Below are 18,136 nucleotides of genomic sequence, written 5' to 3' on the forward strand. Positions count from 1 at the left end.
AAGGAATGGACAACAAAATCCGTAGTTTGTAATCTTTTATAAATACAAATTTCGCTTAGCTTTAGCTTCCTTTGTTTATGGTGTTAGGAGGTTCGTATCATTTCCAACAAACAAAAGTACAGAACAGCACACCAACTACTTCAACTGTCCAAACTCCAAAGGCAAGCTGTAGCTGATGGGTTTTGTGTTACCAGACAAGCCAGCCCATCTGCTCCATTATTATTTTGCTATACTTGATCAAGCGTTTCTAATAATGCTAATATTAGCAGCTTTAAAAAACAATGTTAAAAGAACTTATAGCTAGATTATAAATTATTTTCACACTCAAAAAATGATAATTAGTGTTACCTTTGGGTTGGCAAAAGATAGCATTCGTGTTAAAGCTCACGTTTTATGGCTCGAAGCTAACTATTTAACATCGATCAGACAGTCGACGCTATGCTTTAGCGTGAGCTTAACTGACTGATTCTATACCGACACAACTCACTTGGTAATTCAACTGACGCAAAATCATAAAAATTAGTGTTAATCGTATAGACCGAATCTAAATAGCATCGTCCACTTGGTCATCTACTCAAGTATCCACAAGAAACTAACAAAGAAATTAACTCATCATCTATATTAGTATTTGCCTAATTACTTAAGTGTTAATTGTTTTACAGCGCCTAACTTAACATGTTAAATTTGTACCACATAAATTAGTTCTTCTGTTCTAGCTAGATAATTAACAAAAAAACATGAATAAGAAGCACTCAACCACCCACGCATATACTAAACCATTAATTTACGCTAGACCTTGTAAATAGGATGGACGAGAATTGTATTACGATAAAGTATCAACGCAGTTAAAAGTAAAAAATGAAAATGGCTATCTTAAAATGGGTGGGGGATGATTATTTGTGTTCTCAAACCTACCCGGCAATGTATATAATAAGTGTTTTTCCTTGTCAAATACAAGCCTTTTTTTACTATGCCTACAGAGTAAACTATTTGACTTGAACAAGACTTATTATTTTTACCTCTATTCTATTGTATGTGTACTTATAATCTAAGATGGCCAAGCTCAGAGCTTGTTCTTGACAACTCTTTGTCTTCAAGTTTTAAATCTTCTTTTTCCTTGCTTTTGGATACCTCTGCTATTGATCTCCCTGGAGGAGCTGAGCAGACTGGAACTACTGATCGGATTCGCACAGGCGGGGCCGTGAATAAAGAAGTAGGAGACATGCCAAGCCTTTCAGAGGTTGGCATGCCTGGACTTCGTGGAACTCCAGTTCTCAACCTTGAAGCAACAGCCAGAGGTACTTCCGGATGTCGCGGTCTGGATCCTGGAGGCGAAGTAGGGGCCATAGTTCTCACCATGGAAGATGAAACTGCTCGCGATCTAAAACTTCTGTTGAAGCTTGCTTGCAAATGTCCTCTGGGAACAGAGGTGTCAATATTGGATGAGTTTTGCAGCTCAATATTAGCTGGTTTGTGTATAGATCCAATGTTCCTATGAGAATCCCACTCAGATTTCCCACTTTGTTCTCCTACCAACTCTGCATTTCTTCTTCTGCTTCCAGAGCCATGCTTCTGTCTCTCATCTTCTGTTGGGACTCTTGTTTCATTGCTAAAGTTGCAAACTGAGGGATCTTCTACTTTCTCCTCTTGTATCTCTCTAATGGTTACTGTTGACCTGCCCCTGTTTAGCTCAGGAACAATTTGGTTTGAAAAGTAAAATGAAGGCCTTGATGCAGCAATAGAGAATCTTGGTCCCACAGGAACTGATGCTAACTCTCTAGGTGGAAAATAATGGCAGTGATCTGGCTGAAGGACAGACTGTACTAATGGATAAATCTGGGGAGGAGATGGAATAATTGGTTGAATGGTTAGTGCCAATAGGCTATTTTGTTGCTGCATAATTTGTTCTTGCTGCCAAATCTGATATAGAGTCAAATCAGGAGAGAAACTAGAGATTCCACAATGCTGCCATTGCGGGGGATACATCCCTAGAGTTGGCTGGACCTTGGTTGAGGAGGAGTTTTGGTACCTATGTTGATGATCACTTTCAGAAAAGTTTTTTGACCTACATGGATGTAAACTTGCAAGTACCCTAGCAATGATGACTTGTTCTTGTTCTTCATTGCCTTTAGACTCTGAAGAAGATAAATGAAGCCGTGGCACTACAAAGCAATTCAAAACAAATAGACTATAAAGTAAGTCATGGGACGAAAAGAGGAAGCATAAGCCATATAATTGTTTTTTATTTTATTTTAAAAAATGTATATTGAAAACTCCACAGAGAATGTTTCAAATGCAGAATCCAAATTGCTAATGTACATATGAGAAAGATGCGATTACCGCCGCAAAATGCTCACATTTTCTCAATGCATAAGCCATATAATTGTTTTTTATTTTATTTTAAAAATGTATATTGAAAACTCCACAGAGAATGTTTCAAGTGCAGAATCCAAATTGCTAATGTAAATATGAGAAAGATGCGATTACAGCCGCAAAATGCTCACATTTTCTCAATGCAGACCAAGCAGCCATTGCAGCATTTTTCTGAGCCTGTTTCTTGGTCCTAGCAGGGTCTCCAGTAAAATGCATTCCAGCAATCTCAACAGTACATGAGTAGTTAGGAACATGACCTGGTCCAGAACGAATAGTTGTATAAACAGGAAGATTCAGTCCAGCTCTGTGAGCAGTTTCCTGGAGCAAGTTCTTGTATACTCCTGTTTCATCCTGTCAACATCCAACCACCAAAGCATATTTAAAGGGAAAACTTTCAAATGAAAAAAGGAAAAAAAAAAAAAACTCAATCTTTTAACAGAAGAATTTAATGAAGGGGTGAACATAATTGATCCTATTCCACTTCTTCTCCCCTTTCCTAGAAGGGAAGGGGAAAGACAAAAGACATGGAAAGCACAACAACAAAATTTAATGCAATGAGATAAAAAAATCCAGTATTCTTTAGAGTTGAGATTCCTAACATGAGGTAAAAGGTTATTTTCTTAATCTTAAATTCTTTGATTCATTTAATCCATTTGGTTGTAGAAACATTTAATTTAATGAATCAGACATCCACTAAATCATTGGAGGTAAAAGTAGAACACTACAAAAGATGATAAAAAGGGAACAACAACATTAGAATGTATTGAAATAACAACAACAGTATTGGGAAATGCAGAGAAGACCTAAATGGAAATGTATACTTGGCCTTCTCATGTTCGTGGTTAGCATTTTCACCAAGCGCACAGAGAGGTTAAAGAAATAGAAGCAGACATTTAACCAATGATTTTTTTTTATGGGATGAGAGCCAAAACATGAAATTGACTCAAGATGATGATAAAACTTTCCAAACTGCTCACCAGAACTCTTGCTGCCAAAGCTCTGGAGGGACCTCTTTCTGCAAATGTGTTAAGAGCTACCTCTGCTGCTGCATGTTCTGCCTGTCTAAGAGTAGAGCAAAATGTTGGGCTTTCAAATGCCTCTCCATTAAAGTTGACAGTTGCCTTGAAACGAGGAGCATGATCTGGCCCTTCGCGGATGCATGAATAGGCTGGCAGATTAAAACAGCTTCTTTGAGCCAATTCTTGCAACCGGTTCTTATACATGTCTGCACAAAAATGAACCCAGGGGCTTTAGTTAAAAAGAAATTTAAATATTCATGATGTAAGTATGTAACCAAGAGGAGTAGAGGGAAGGAGCAATAAACTTTGGTTAATCTAGCAAACTAGTTATGTGCATGAACATTTCACCCCTTAAAAGATTCTATCTTGTTCTAGCAATAATTAAATATGAAAGCAATACTGTCAGGGAATACAGGAAAGAATTTATCACATACTAACATATTACGTAATACCATCCACCACAACTCTTTCTCTCTTTTATTGAATAAAAAAAAACTCATATCTGCCTAACAACCTAGACTAAGACCAAAACAAGGAAATCTCTTCAACTACACGAGATGAAAGAATTCAATATTAAACGGGCAGGAAAAGAATATCTGAAACATAAAAAATTCTCAAAATTGTCCATAATTACATCAAAGATAAAGTATATTCTTCATCCACATAACACCATCCCCCATAATTGATTTGTGTGTGTGAGCATACTTAGAGGGAGACTATTAAAAATTAAGTCTGCAAGATAACAGAAACTGAGCAATATTCATAAGTCATAACAGCCTAACAAGACTTTGTGTGTATGCCAGTTGAGTGCAACGGGAACGAACTTCAACTCAATCCATAGGAAGAGTTCCATTCATATTTAACTTGAAGTGCATGTGAAAGTCTAACCAAACAAGTTGATAGTTAAATAAACTCGACTAAATAATAAATTATTACCGGCGAGGCCGCAATGAAACTACATGAATTTCACCTATTGAGCCCGTTTGGGTACGGACCAAAAAACACTAATTGGAGTTTCGCTACAAAAACAATGCACTAAATAAGCTCGAATAAGTGCTCTTTGGCCCGCATCAATCGAAACGGGCTCATTTTCAGCTTATTCCAACAATTTACATAGACAGACAGAGTCATCATTTTAACTAACCTAGTAACAAGGGCAAAAAATACACCAAACAAGTGTCAGATGTTAAATCACAGTCCCACACAAAAACCCTCAGAAACACCGAAAAGGAAGTAACAGCTGGTGAAGCAGTTCAATCATTTTGGCAAAACATTGTCATCAAATTCACACAGCACCAACAAAACTACTCATTGAACCAATATTCACCATGATCAGAGCCCATTCACACGCAAACAGTTCAGAAATTGCACTGATAAAACTGAAAGAATGTTGATAGATAAGTAAGAAAGCATCAAGCATCAAATCATACCTTTTCAAACCTAGTGCGAGAGGATCTGAGTGTGAGAGAGCAAGGAGAGGCAGAGTTGGAGGTCGAATTGAAATTCAATATTGGGCAGAGTGAAAACCTTCAGCCAGAGTGAAAGTGACGGAAAGGTTGAAGGAAACTCGATGATAATGATAATAGTGAACAGTGAAAGTGGGATATATTGCAATTTCAACTAACTTTTTTGTTTTGTTTGCAATATCCGGAGAGTCGGGACTCGAACTCGAGACCTTTAGTTTAACCCGTGTCGGATAATCTACGTGTCATGCGCTTTGTTTGATATGAAGCCTCGTTTTCATTAAGGATTCTATTTTGCGCATTTGAATTAGGATGTCTCGTGTGTGCATAATCATAGGGAGAAGAACAACGCATGTGATTTTTTTGGCTAGGCAATAGGGAGAGTTATGCGTTGGATTTGGAAACTCCCACCTTCCGCAATTATTGCATCAATGTGTCTCAATATTTTAGTGTAAGATGTGGTGTCTTTTAGATTTTCTATTGTAACTAAAAAAAATAGTTAATCTTAATAACATCTACTTTCCCAATGATAAGTATTTTTGTGGATATTTACCTATGTTCAAATCCACGCCTATCTAGAGGATTTTACCTTATTCATAACAGGTTTCTTTGCGTGAGTTTTCAATGGATCCGAGACTCCAATCAAGTCCATCCAAAATTTAACTAAGAATGGTGATGTGGAATCCACATATGTGCATTGCAAGTCATGTGGCATCCAAAATTACATGACACCTCCTGCCATAGCACCTCCTAAGTTTCTTAATGATGAGGAGTACTAGGCTACTAGCAACACTTATTTGACATTTTTTTTCTAACACTCTTTTTATTAGTTGAAACCATAAGGTCCCATTAAATAAAGAGCGAGACTCATATAATTTAGTAGATTCTACATGAATTTCAACAAATTGAAAAGTGCTAATAAAAAGAGTGTTAAAATAAGCATTGCTTACAGCTCCTTAATGGAATAATGCAAGGAAAACAGAAAATAATACTTGTAGTCTGTAATATAATGTCCTGATTTTTCCCAAGATAACAATTTCCATTTCTATTGATATTGAAAGAATAGCATTCAGATACATGGGAGCACCAATTATTTTATTGTTACAATGAAGAATTGATGACCATCCACATTTATCTGTTTCCAAATAATAATGATTACATGAATATCAATGTATTATTACTATGTACTAAACATACTCATTTCAGGGCTCAAATGCTGGGGTTTGGTGAGTTTCATCATGAGGATTAATTGCCTCATAAATTTTTCTATCGATTAAATTCCTGTAAGGATCCTCCTCCCTCTTCTTGATCAAGTAATCTAAGTTCTGTTCAACTTGAGACTTAATCTGCAGGTATAACTCGTTGGCACTGTCTCTGTCTTTTAGCATATTCTCCATGCCTTTGGTTCTTATGGGCTTCCCAAATAGATAGTAAAACCGACCTGAGTTTGGTATTTTGGGCCTAACCACTGGAAATGAGATATTTTGATTTGCCACCTCACCACTTGTCTCATCCCTGAATGTCAAGATGAAAAGTCCATGGTTTTGACATACAACATTAGAGCTTAACTACCATACATTGAAGGGGTAAATAAACTTAACATAGACATTGAATTAAGTTTCACCACCTTACCACCTCATATTAAATTACAAAATATGCTTAATTACATTTTTTTTCTAGTCCCCTTAGTTTTTTTTGGCTAATCAAGTCCCTCTACTTATAAAATTAAGCAAATTAGGTCTCTCTCTCAATTTTCATATGTATAAAACCATCAAATCTTCAATTTCTTTTCAAATATTTCAGTGTTTATGATGAGATAGCTATATGATACAATTTTAAAAGTTTACAAGTCAAAAAGTTGGTCAAATCTTGATAAATTTTGAAGGATATGAGATTAGGGTTTATAAAGGGGGAAATTGGAATTTTTTTAATTTGTAGTTGCAAATTTAATATTTTGATTGGTGAATTTGGATGGGGACAACGTCCACAAAGATTAAATTGATTCAGTTTCTGATAATTTTTCTTAGAAAATAAGAATTCAAAAGTTTTATTTGGAATAATAATGATTTAGAGACTTGATTCTAACAATCAAAAAGTTGAGGGTCTAAATCTACTCAACTGTTTGAGGACCAAAATCACTCAGTTCAAACTTGAGGGACCAAAAGTGCAATTAAGCATAAAAAATAACTGCAGAAACCGGAGACGGATATTGGTGATTGGATATATATATAAAATAAAACTATAAAAAACTAATTAAATATGTATTGTTATTAGCAAGCCATATGCATATGTATCTTACTTATTCATAGTTTTACTAAATACAATACAAACTGAGATGGAGAATAATTACCTAAGCCTGACTTGGTTACTGTTAACTTCTCTGAGGTAATCGTTGAGGACGGGGATCTTTATTAAGTCGTTGTAGTCAAGAACTATCTGCAAAATTCAATCACAAGAGTCCAATCAAAAGGCAGGTACAATTCAGTTAATCAAAGCTCATTCCTCTCCTTTACCTCAAAACTGAAATTATGTGATTTGTCATGAACCAACTCTCACAAGAGCTTAAGCTGTTGGTGAAAGACAAATGAATGGTTTTATATTATATTCTAACAACATTTGGGTTCATTATTCAACTTAACATTTCTTTGAACCATAATCCAGACATTCTAAATGAGCATTCCCAGCAGAACTTTTGGGGTTAGCACTTAGAATCTGTTTATCTATCTTTATCTCTAAGAAATTTAATACAAAACTATTATGTGCCTTCACCTAATAGCTTAAGTTTTTGAGATAGTTGGTTCATAAGAGACTTAATGATCAAGTGCGCAAGAATTCAATCCTTATTGCCTCTATTATTCGAATATAATGTTGAGTTTTAGCACAACGTAGGAGGACCTGTGTACTGTAATTTGTACATGCTTCAAGCCCAACGAGCTCTAGCTTGAGGGGGACATGTTGTTAGAAATATAATGCACAACCATTTATGTGTCTTCACCTAATAAGTTAAGCTCTCGTAATAATTGGTTCGTAGCATTATAGATGATATATAATGGTTGACTCAAGCAGAATAGACAGTCTTATGGTCAAAAAAGCAATACCTTTACCCAAAATGATAAAGCAAGGAAAACAAGTAAAAAACTGTTAGTGAGAAAGAGGAAACTTACTTCAGCCAAATCATCTTCGCCTACAGCTCCAAATGGCACAATTGTGGCGCCAAATCTTGCTGCCATTCTCACAAATTCCGGTTGGTCAGGCCAAATCACCTTGTATTCCTCACCCTGGCAATGGTAGGAGTACAGTTAGCGTTAAACCAGAATGTACCATCATCATCACAATAAAAATCAATTACGGAGAGAAACTTCGGTGGGTAGCTTCTAAGTTTCAGAATTGATTTTGAGGAAACAGAAGCTGATCGAACTGTTCATTATATTTTATAGGATAAGAAAGGCTAGATGAAGCAAAGAAAGAAAGATGATGCACCTTAAAATGGAGAGCCTCGCGTGCACCACCGGGATATAGGAGAACATGAGATTTAGTGGAGAATAGTTTAAACAAATTGCTTGCTGAAACAGGCACCGCACCAAATATCTTCACCCAATCAATCATAGAAAACTCAGAAGTAAAAGTCTCTGCTTTCGCTGTAAACAGCTCAGGATGGGCTATTCCACGAGGAATAATACCCTTCTCACTTAAAAATGCATCCATAATTGAGGTAAGCTCTAACCCAAACAACATGTGATAACCAACATACAAGACAGGGCCTTCATCCGGAACGCCAGAGAGACCTCTCACAATCTTTCCATCTTCCAAAGTTGAGAACATTACAGATCCAGTAATGTACCGAAGTGCTCTGCCATGCATGTTAGTAGCATGTCAGCTTCAAACTCAATATTTAAAAAATTGATTCACAGATATATAACAACTTCAATAAAAAAATGATACATTATCAGTAAATGACAAAAGGAAAATTGGCTGGCATAATGGTAGAATGCTCGAGTCCTCTTTAGGAACCAGGTTCAAATTTTGAACCCATTGATGTTAACTTTGATGTTTATATTAAGAAAAGGTGGGAGAACTGGTTTGACAAGGATATGGTGTTCTTTTTCAAAACAATGGCAACAGTAGGAGCCTCACCCCTCTAACCATCAATGCAGCAATGACATTAATTAACAAATTTCCAACAAGAACATGGTGAGAATCATATTGCCAAATCAAATTACCCAACTACTTGATCCATTGCATATCTGAATTCCGTCGTGCTGGGAGGAATGTAATCCCTGACCAAATCAAGTATCCTAGAACGACGGTACATGCAGGTCCCCTTGATGATTGTCAGCAGACCAATACCATCCTCCTGCACTACCATGCAAAATACAGTTAATCAAGATACAGTTGTTAGTTTACCACAGAAGACTATGTGTGTGTTTGGTTCTGCATTTAGATGTTGACAATAGTAAATGCACAGTTGAAAACCATGGTGAGCTGAAATCACGGTGGATAGAAGCAACTTCCCTTAGCTTCTGGGGCTGTCCACCGCGATTTTTGGCTTCATTGAGGTTTTCACCGTGTATCAAAACATGCAAGAAATTATTTTAATCAACTGTGGGTTTCATAACTGGATTTCACAACATTACCCTATAGAAGTCACTTTTCCCATAAAGTTATCCAAACATAAATCACTTCACATTAAACTCACTTTTATCATAACCAATTTTGTCGAAATCAATTCTATCCAAAATCAATTATGACAACGCTGATCCAAACATGCATGAATAGACAGTAAATATCCAACTAATATTGTTAACGTGGCATCGTAAAAAAGTGCTAGTAAGTCCATCCCATAATGTTGAGTACCATGTTATGTTTCATGGAAGATTAACAGAAATAAACATATTTGTTCTTTAAGGTATATTCTGTCACTATAACAACAGCAATCAAAGCCTTTATTTTTCAAATTAAAGGAGGAAAATCAACGTGATGCAACAAGATACTCTCACTCGATACATCCCTTGCATAGGGGCTATCAACCGAGAGCATTATTTTAAGATAAGAGGAGAGAACAACTATTCAAATGGATGGTCAAAATTATAAATTACTTGTGGTCACATGTTCATATGAAGAAATTGTATGACTTAATGTTGATAAGAATTGCAAGTTTATCTTCATTGCACGTACCAAGAGAAGGGTGTGTCCATTGTCGTTAAACTTACGAACTTTGCAGTTCTTCAATGACCTCGCAAGTCTTCGAGCTTCATTTAGACTGGGAAGCATGTTATCCTTGCCACTTGAATGGAAACTTTGTCAATCTCAGTTCTTAAACTTAGTTGAGAACATTAACTTGAAAGTAATTGCAAGAAATGTCATATAAAAACCTCCCAAGTCTCATGTGTCTTAATCCAACAATATAAGCTTTTGGGATAGTTAATTCATGAGATGGTATCAAGTCTATATATGACCAAATGTTCTAAAGTTCTATCCTTGCCACTCTCATTTCTCTAATAAAATATCGAATTTAAGCACAAGGTAGGTTGGGCTTCTACATCACCCAGACTTAGATCCCAAAAGGCTCACACATGAGGAGACATGCTAGAAATATAGTATATAAAAACTAATCATGTGTCTTCATCATATCAGTAATGTACATACGTTTTATGAACCCAAGAATTTCAAAATCGGAGAGAATGATTGTTAGCACTACACAAAATATTATACAGTAAAAAAGAAATCTCCTTCTAAAGAAGAGTTCAAAGTAAAAAAAAGGCCAGCCTGGTGCAGAAAGCTCCCGCATTTGCAGGGTCTGGGAAGGGTCCCACCATTTGGTGTATTGTCAGCCTTACCCTGTTTTTTACACAAGAGGCTGTTTCTAGGACTTGAACCCGTGTGACCTCAGTCACATGACAGCAACATTGACCATGTGAAAAATATGCATACATCATATTCATATACATGACATATAACTGTGTAGGTTATTGTGGAAAAATTCCAGTTATATAATACTTGCGCAAATTTAGATATGAAAGGAAAATTAGGAGAATCTTCTGGAAGCATGATGAGAAACAAAAATACCAGCCGACCCAGAAAAAAAACTGTTTCAGACATAACATTACTACGAAAGACATTAAATCTAAAGAGAGTAAGAACCTAGCAAGCAGAAGTACATCAGCTTTGACAGCATGGAGGCGCGAATTCGCATATGCAGCAGCTGATTTAAGAAGTTTCAGTTTCCAAAGAAGAGTCTCCCTTGCTAAAATGTTACTTAGCTCCTGAATATAAAATCAGACATAGTAAAATATATTTGACAGTTCAATATCCCATATTGTATTAAATTTTAAGAATTTGTATAGAAAAGAAAGCAAGGGTAGAGGATGGAGGAAAGAGACATATACTACTACAATCTAGAAAATAAGAGGGATACTAAAACAGTTATGAGGGTGGCGAAAGAGAAAACTTCACAACTCTGTATGTTTCAGTGTGTTAAGAAAACTACGGTGGTAATTTCATGCCACAAGCTTGTAATTCTCATCAAACTTCAAATAACTAAATTTAGATGCATTATATCCCTACACATAAAAAATGTGAAAGAAAAAAAAAACAGATATATATATAGAGAGAGAGAGAGAGACCAAAGGACAGAATATCATAAAGCTTCTTACAGGAAGACATGGCAGCAATGCGACAAGGTTGTGTCTCAGTTGTTCGATTTTCTTTGAAGGAGGAAGTCTGTTTCCAATATTGACTGATGCCATCTTCAACGGCTCACCTGATTTTATGAAATTACATAACAATGTATTTGAATTATCAATTTTTATTGGAGAAAGCAACTTTTTAGAGAAAAAGGAGAATCATGCTTACTGAATTGGTTGAGAAATTCATAGAGTCATGTTAAGACAAAAGGAGCTTTAATTTACTAGTTTCTCTATCAGCCAAGCTTCTACCTATCCCAAGTTATTATGATCATGAAAACAATTTTCTTAATATTGGCATGAATGTATTCATTTCTTAGGCACCATCCTCACGATATTCAATAAGAAAGCATAGGAATTAAGGTGTCCAGCACATTGACAAATGAATTGTCTCTATGAAAATGTAAATATTATAGTTGGAATCCTGAGAAAACATCATTTACCCATAACAAAACTAAGCAGAAAGGGAACAGTGACATGCAGTTCAGCAGGCATTGCCTCCAAGAGAGGAAGTAAGGGTTGCAACTGAGATCTGCCAAAGGATGTAGCTGCGGTTGAAAGGTATATGGAGAAATTTCAGTAAAGGATTGACAAGACATTACCACATAAAACAAATTTGACAACAATAATACAACATTGATAGAGCACATGTTTGTAAATTCTTCTACTATCGCTCTAGAATCAATTCTGGGTAGAAGCTTCTGTGAGTCGCTTATGAGTTTCATAATTGATTTTGAGGAAAGAGAAGCTGATACAAACATACTAAGACTCACCTGGATTGGCTAATACCAGTACTAGATCAACTGTTGGATTACGAGCGGCAACAGCAAGTGCTAGGCATCCACCCAAGGAATCACCAACCAGATAAATTGGCTTATTTGGAGACAAAGCATGCTCAAGTCTAACAGCTTCTTCAACAAGTTTCACCAATCCTTCATAGAATTAAAAAACAAAAGGGGAAAATTTTAGTTTAAGTAAAGATAACAGCAACCAATAATCATGCCCTGCAGCTTGAAATTATTCCCAGTTGTGAAATTTTACAATCAATTGCTTAGATTTGCTTAATATTTGGGGGAAAATAACTTTTTCCCCATAAGCTCTCAGATTTTGATTACAAACTAGTTGGTCATTGGAATGAGAAAAGCATATTGTAGGTGAAATCAATTTGCAATTCATAGACAAACCAGACCTCAACTCAAGTCTAAATATTTTAATAGGGAAAAAAGTTGATTCTCAACAGTTTCTTTCCTGTCACATAAACTATAAACCTGAAGTTACTATAATCTAAATGCATCAACAGCAACACAGATGAACTTCGGAAAGTTGACAAAAGCATACATTAAAAGGCAAAGACCTTCAAATGGTGTTCGATCATGAGCAGGAATATGCAAGCACCGAACTTCGAAAGCCCTGCATTGCAAAAAAGTAAAGGTGAAAAATTAAAATTGCTACAAGCCAGAGAATAATTTCCTGAACAGTACAATAGACTTCTTTGATCTGAACAGTACACAATTATAAGTCATACAATAAAGCAAAAGGAGACTCATCACTCCAAAAAGCTTAAATATTACCACTAGCCTTCAATTAGAACTTTCCACAGCAAAAATAATCAGATCATTGTGGAACTGACAAATGTCTTCTAAAATCACTGACTCTAACAAGCAGATGTTTATATTAGCTTATATTTTCTAAGAATCAATTCTTGCCTCCAGAAGCTATTGACATAGGCTTCCCTCGAGATCGATTATAGCTTTAGAATCAATTGCAGAATGATTAAAGCTAAAGGAATGCTATTGAAATACAAAATTACAAATAGTACAACATACTTTCCAAGAGCTTGATGATGCAAAGTGAGGCCAAATCCTGTGCCATCCATCCCTGCAACATCACAATAAGCAAAACAAACCAAAACTGAAAAACTTGAACACTTTATGAGAAAGTAAAGACTTCTTACCAGGTAGAAACAAAAGGGTAGGAGAATTCTTCAAAGGACGACCACATTCAACAGGACAAAACCAACGGGGTGGACCACCATCATCCTTCAATTCCCTTGCTGCAGCGAAGAAATCTTCCACAGTCCTACTCCCATACCCATCATCCCAAAGCGGTGCCAGAGCAGAAGCAGAGCCTTCATCATTGCTCTTCTTCTCTTCCACAACTCTAGCACCACGCACCTTCGATCCCTCCATGACCAACGAGCCATTTTGGTTTTTCTCAACAACCGTGATGGTGGAAGCTTCGTTCAGTGGACCAGATTCAGCTGGCAACTCTGTGAAGCTCAAAGCGAAGTGCGTTCGGAAGCGGCGCGAGTTTATGGCGGAAATGGGTGGAAGAGGGAGACCCATTACCGAAGCCATTACAGTGAATGAATTGAAGAAACTGAAAAAAGTTGAATTGTTTTTAACACTGAGTGGAAAATGCAGAGCAACACTTTCCTTGCTTTCATTGTTTTGGGGCTTAAAAGATGATAGACAAACTCAGCTGACAGAATCACGTGGTGAATGTTTAGCGTAGAATAATGTAACAGAGGAAAAGCAGAAGAAGACAGTTACCTGCGAAATCGAAATCCCAGCCAAACACACAGATGGAGAGTGTCGTGGAGTACTAGATTACATACAAGTATAAGAGGGGCGTGTGTCGGAAAACAGACACGAATCGGAGATATCTGCTTAAACTAGAATAATCTCGGTTATAATTAAGCAGTTTCTAATAAATTTGATACTGCTTATGCTAAAACATTAATCCGGAAAATTCTTAAATGAACGACAAAAGGTGGCAAAAGATATTTAAGAGTGGAAAAATAGTAGAAGTTCTTTTTTGGCTTAATTGCAACTTTGGTCCCTGACGTTTATAAAAGCTACGATTTTGGTCCCTCACCTAATTTAATTACATAAATCCTCCCTCACCTAACACTCTGTGAGCAACGTTAGTCATTTTGTCAATTTGCTAACGAAAGGAGGCTGAGGTGGATTAATAATCTGACGTGGACGACACTGGGGAGTGAGAGAGAGTCACATGGGGAGCACGTGACCTCCAACGGTCACCTTCTTTCCTTTTTCTCCTATAAAACAGAGGCAGCTCGCGTGTAAGGGTAAGGGTCCTTCTCCAACTACTGCAACTCGCGTGAAAGACGAAGAAGCTTCTCCAACTGCTGCAGGTCCTTGGGTTCGACGGTTATGGGGGGATTTAGCGAAGGTTCATCTGCCTGTTCTGGATCTGGAAGGCGATTCCACAAGTCCAAGCCACTGAAGATTCTTTGTGATTGCGGAGTTGAAGCTCTCCTTGTAGCATCAGGGACACCATACAGTCATGGAAGGGTGTTTTATGGCTATGGATTATACAAGGGTCCCCATGTGACTTTCTCTCACTCCCCAGTGTTGTCCACGTCAGATTATTAATCCACCTCAGCCTCCTTCCGTTAGCAAATTGACAGAATGACTAACGTTGCTCACAGAGTGTTAGGTGAGGGACGATTTATGTAATTAAATTAGGTGAGGGATCAAAATTGTGGCTTTTATAAAAATAGATGATTTGACACTTGAAGGGTATTATTCAAAATATTTAGAATTAAATTGTAAATTATAAAAAAAAAATCAGAAGATAATATAACACATCATGTTTTTTTTTTGAAAATGATCATAATATTAAAAATAACACATCATGTTAAAAAAGTACGAATCCATTTACATATATGAGAATATGGCTTATTTTATTTCTTGGTTGATTGGAGCAAACGTGTTTCTAGGGGCTGTACCCTTTGGAAAAAGTTTAAAGAATGGAAACAGCCACTTTAATAGGGTGCGTTTAATGTGCACCACTCAATTAGGTGGTGCATTCATACATCACAAAAGTTAACCACATGATATAATATTAAAAAAATAAACGGTAGAGATCAAAACTAGATAGGTGATTTAAATTACCTTCATATCCTCTAATATCCTCTAATTTCCACTTCTCTGTTCTGGTGAACCAGCCACCACAACCCAACACCCAACCTTGCTTCAATCTTCACCATAACCATTGAACCTTATCATCAAACCAGAACCAACCCAGAAACCATGGCAAGCACAACCTCTAACACCAACACAACCACCACAATGAACAGCTCTTTGAAACCCAGTTTCCACCGTTTAGCCCATTCCGAAAACACAAGCCATCACACACCAGTGGGGATAATTTTTTTCGGGTCAAGTAACCATTCACTTAAATTCTCTTCTATATAGTTTTATTTGGCTGCAACAATATAATTATGTTGCTGATGCGTTTCTTGATTGTAAACTTGTTTGCGCATCATGCAAGCAAACCAAATGTCAAGTTTAGAATGAAAACCAAACAAAAGCAAATTTCATTTATCAGCATAGTCTAAATCTTACACAAAACATACAAATGAATGACATTGAACTCACTAGAATACAGGGGGAAGAGAACAAAAGAAGGAAGACAGAGTACAGTACTCACTAGAATACTACCTACCAATGACAAAACCTTCACGCACACTACTTGTGGAAATAAAACAAACAACCAACCAAAACTACATCAGCACCCTCACACCCGTGAGATTAGAATTTGCCTGCTGAGGTAACAGTTAACAGCAGAAATTCCAATCCTCCCTTGTAGCTTGCTAGTGTGCATCCAGAGGAAAAAATAAAGGACCTCAAACCGCCAGTGTAAAAATTATTCCTTGCTAACACATATGAAGCGCAACGAAGAAAGGGAGTGCAGCAGAAGAGCAAAACCAGAATGCAGGGTGTAGAATAGCATATCACAAACTTTCTAGGCAATACCTTGGATTGCTGATCCATTCATAGACTGAGAACTTGAACTTGGGACATCTTGATTTGAGCCAATTCCAAGCTCGCAATTGAGCCAAATCCCACACACGTTCAACATCTTTTTCCCCATTTCGGAAAATCAAATTGTTTCTCATCTTCCATATTGACCACAGAACAGCGAACCACACCGTTTGGGCACCTTGACGCTGATTTCTCGTGGTCAACTCGCCACCATGCTGTGCAAAATGCTCCCTGCTATCTCTTGGCTGAAATGTACAGATGCCCATCCACCTGCGGTAAAATTTCCACACCTGCGAAGAGAAGGGGCAATTAAGAAGCAAGTGCTCAGAAGTCTCATTCACTTCCTGGCAGAAATGACACAGCATAGGAGCACCTTGCGGTAGAATTTCCCTATGGGCCAGGTTGCATTTTGATGGGAGCATTCCCCATAGAAACTTCCACACAAAGGCTAGCACATTTGAGGGTGCTAGGCCTCTCCAGAGATTAACAAACACTAGCACCTCTTCTTCAAGCTCATGTCCCTGTAAGAAGGAATACGCATATTTCACAGTGTAACATCCCTCGTCTTCTGCCACCCACTTCCACTTGTCCTCCCTTCCTTCATGTAGGTGTGAACTCCACCGCTCCTCTCCAGAAGCCCAGTCGTCGTCGCAATCTCCAGTCAGGGCAGCCACCGCGGCTGACGTCGCCATCCACTCCACCCACCGCGTGACTTCACCTTGGTCCTGCCCCCCAAAGCCGCGCAGTTATGGGTCGATCTACCTCCCTCGCTGCCGCGAATCGCACCAGCAGCAGCCAAGGGGCCACCACCGCGAACTCCACCGCCTTGACCTCGCCGCGAACAGCACACTGGCTGGCGGTGCTCAAGTGGCTCTGTGTCGCGACATTGGGAGAAGGTTGGTGTCGGAGATCCGGAGATCCGCATGAGCAAATTGCAATGAGGAAAGCTCATTATTGGCCACAAGTTTGAAGGTGAGGAGCGGTGAGAGCAATGGAGACTGATTGGGTGGAGGCGAAGATGAGATTTGGCATGATGAGACGGCGGGAGAGAGCGGTGGTGCAAAACTAGGGTTGGAAGGTAGAAGACAGGGACAATCTAGTAATTTCCCGCAGAAATTTGATGGTGTATGGATCCACCACCTAATTGAGTGGTGCACATTAAACGCACCCACTTTAATAAACCAATTAGTATTATAAATCTTACTCCCTCCGTCCCTAATTATAAGCTAAAATTGTAAAAATCACACTTATTAAGAAAGCCTTAATTGATGCATTGGTTTTCAAAAAAAATGTACAACTTTCTATGTTTACCCCTATTTATGATAACACTTTTTCATCATTGTACTACTAATGGTGGTGCTCCACTACCAATAAATGCAAGGGTGAATATGGAAAGAAATATTAATTTTTGCAAGATTAGCTTATATTTAGTGACACAAAAAAAGTCTCAATGTTAGCTTATAATTAGGGACGGAGGGAGTACCTTAAATACCTCCATTCCTTAAATGTATTACATCGGTTATCCTTTGATATCATTTTAAAGAAAAACATTTATCGAAAAGTCACCAAAAATGGTTTATTAACTAATGTCTTAAAAGCACTAAAAAATTGAAAGTATACATCCTTTCTCTTTTAAATATCTTTTAACACACAACGCGCACAACTTATTTATAATCATTTTTTCAATTCTACCCTTATATTAATCTAATAGTAACTCTCAAGTACAATAAAGTTTCAGCTATTAAATTCTCCAAAGGTCAAGTGATAAATAATATATTTACAACATATTCCAATAAAATAATTAT

General features: G+C 37.3%; 3 protein-coding genes across 3 annotated transcripts; all 3 read right to left on the bottom strand.

Moving 5' to 3' along the window:
* Positions 1-796: 796 nt before the first annotated feature.
* LOC130731232 (double-stranded RNA-binding protein 2-like) lies at positions 797-5,050 on the bottom strand. Its single transcript, XM_057583459.1, has 4 exons — positions 4,823-5,050; positions 3,351-3,598; positions 2,505-2,724; positions 797-2,162 (listed from the first exon to the last, which is right to left on the bottom strand). Exons 2-4 carry the CDS (start codon positions 3,594-3,596, stop codon positions 1,042-1,044), a joined length of 1,587 nt encoding a protein of 528 aa, XP_057439442.1. The 5' UTR covers positions 3,597-3,598; positions 4,823-5,050; the 3' UTR covers positions 797-1,041.
* An 823-nt stretch (positions 5,051-5,873) lies between these two features.
* On the bottom strand, positions 5,874-14,300 carry LOC130731234 (phytyl ester synthase 1, chloroplastic). The gene is made up of 14 exons (XM_057583460.1): positions 14,091-14,300; positions 13,493-13,917; positions 13,365-13,416; positions 12,893-12,948; positions 12,312-12,470; positions 11,982-12,086; positions 11,509-11,615; positions 10,997-11,118; positions 10,031-10,139; positions 9,076-9,209; positions 8,336-8,705; positions 8,020-8,133; positions 7,206-7,291; positions 5,874-6,370 (listed from the first exon to the last, which is right to left on the bottom strand). Exons 2-14 carry the CDS (start codon positions 13,893-13,895, stop codon positions 6,058-6,060), a joined length of 2,130 nt encoding a protein of 709 aa, XP_057439443.1. The 5' UTR covers positions 13,896-13,917; positions 14,091-14,300; the 3' UTR covers positions 5,874-6,057.
* A 2,000-nt stretch (positions 14,301-16,300) lies between these two features.
* On the bottom strand, positions 16,301-17,023 carry LOC130726823 (uncharacterized). The gene has a single exon (XM_057578130.1). The coding sequence runs from the start codon at positions 17,021-17,023 to the stop codon at positions 16,301-16,303; it is 723 nt and encodes a 240-aa protein (XP_057434113.1).
* Positions 17,024-18,136: the final 1,113 nt, after the last annotated feature.

This window comes from Lotus japonicus, chromosome 1, assembly GCF_012489685.1.
Source record: "Lotus japonicus ecotype B-129 chromosome 1, LjGifu_v1.2".
Classification (NCBI taxonomy): Eukaryota; Viridiplantae; Streptophyta; class Magnoliopsida; order Fabales; family Fabaceae; genus Lotus; species Lotus japonicus.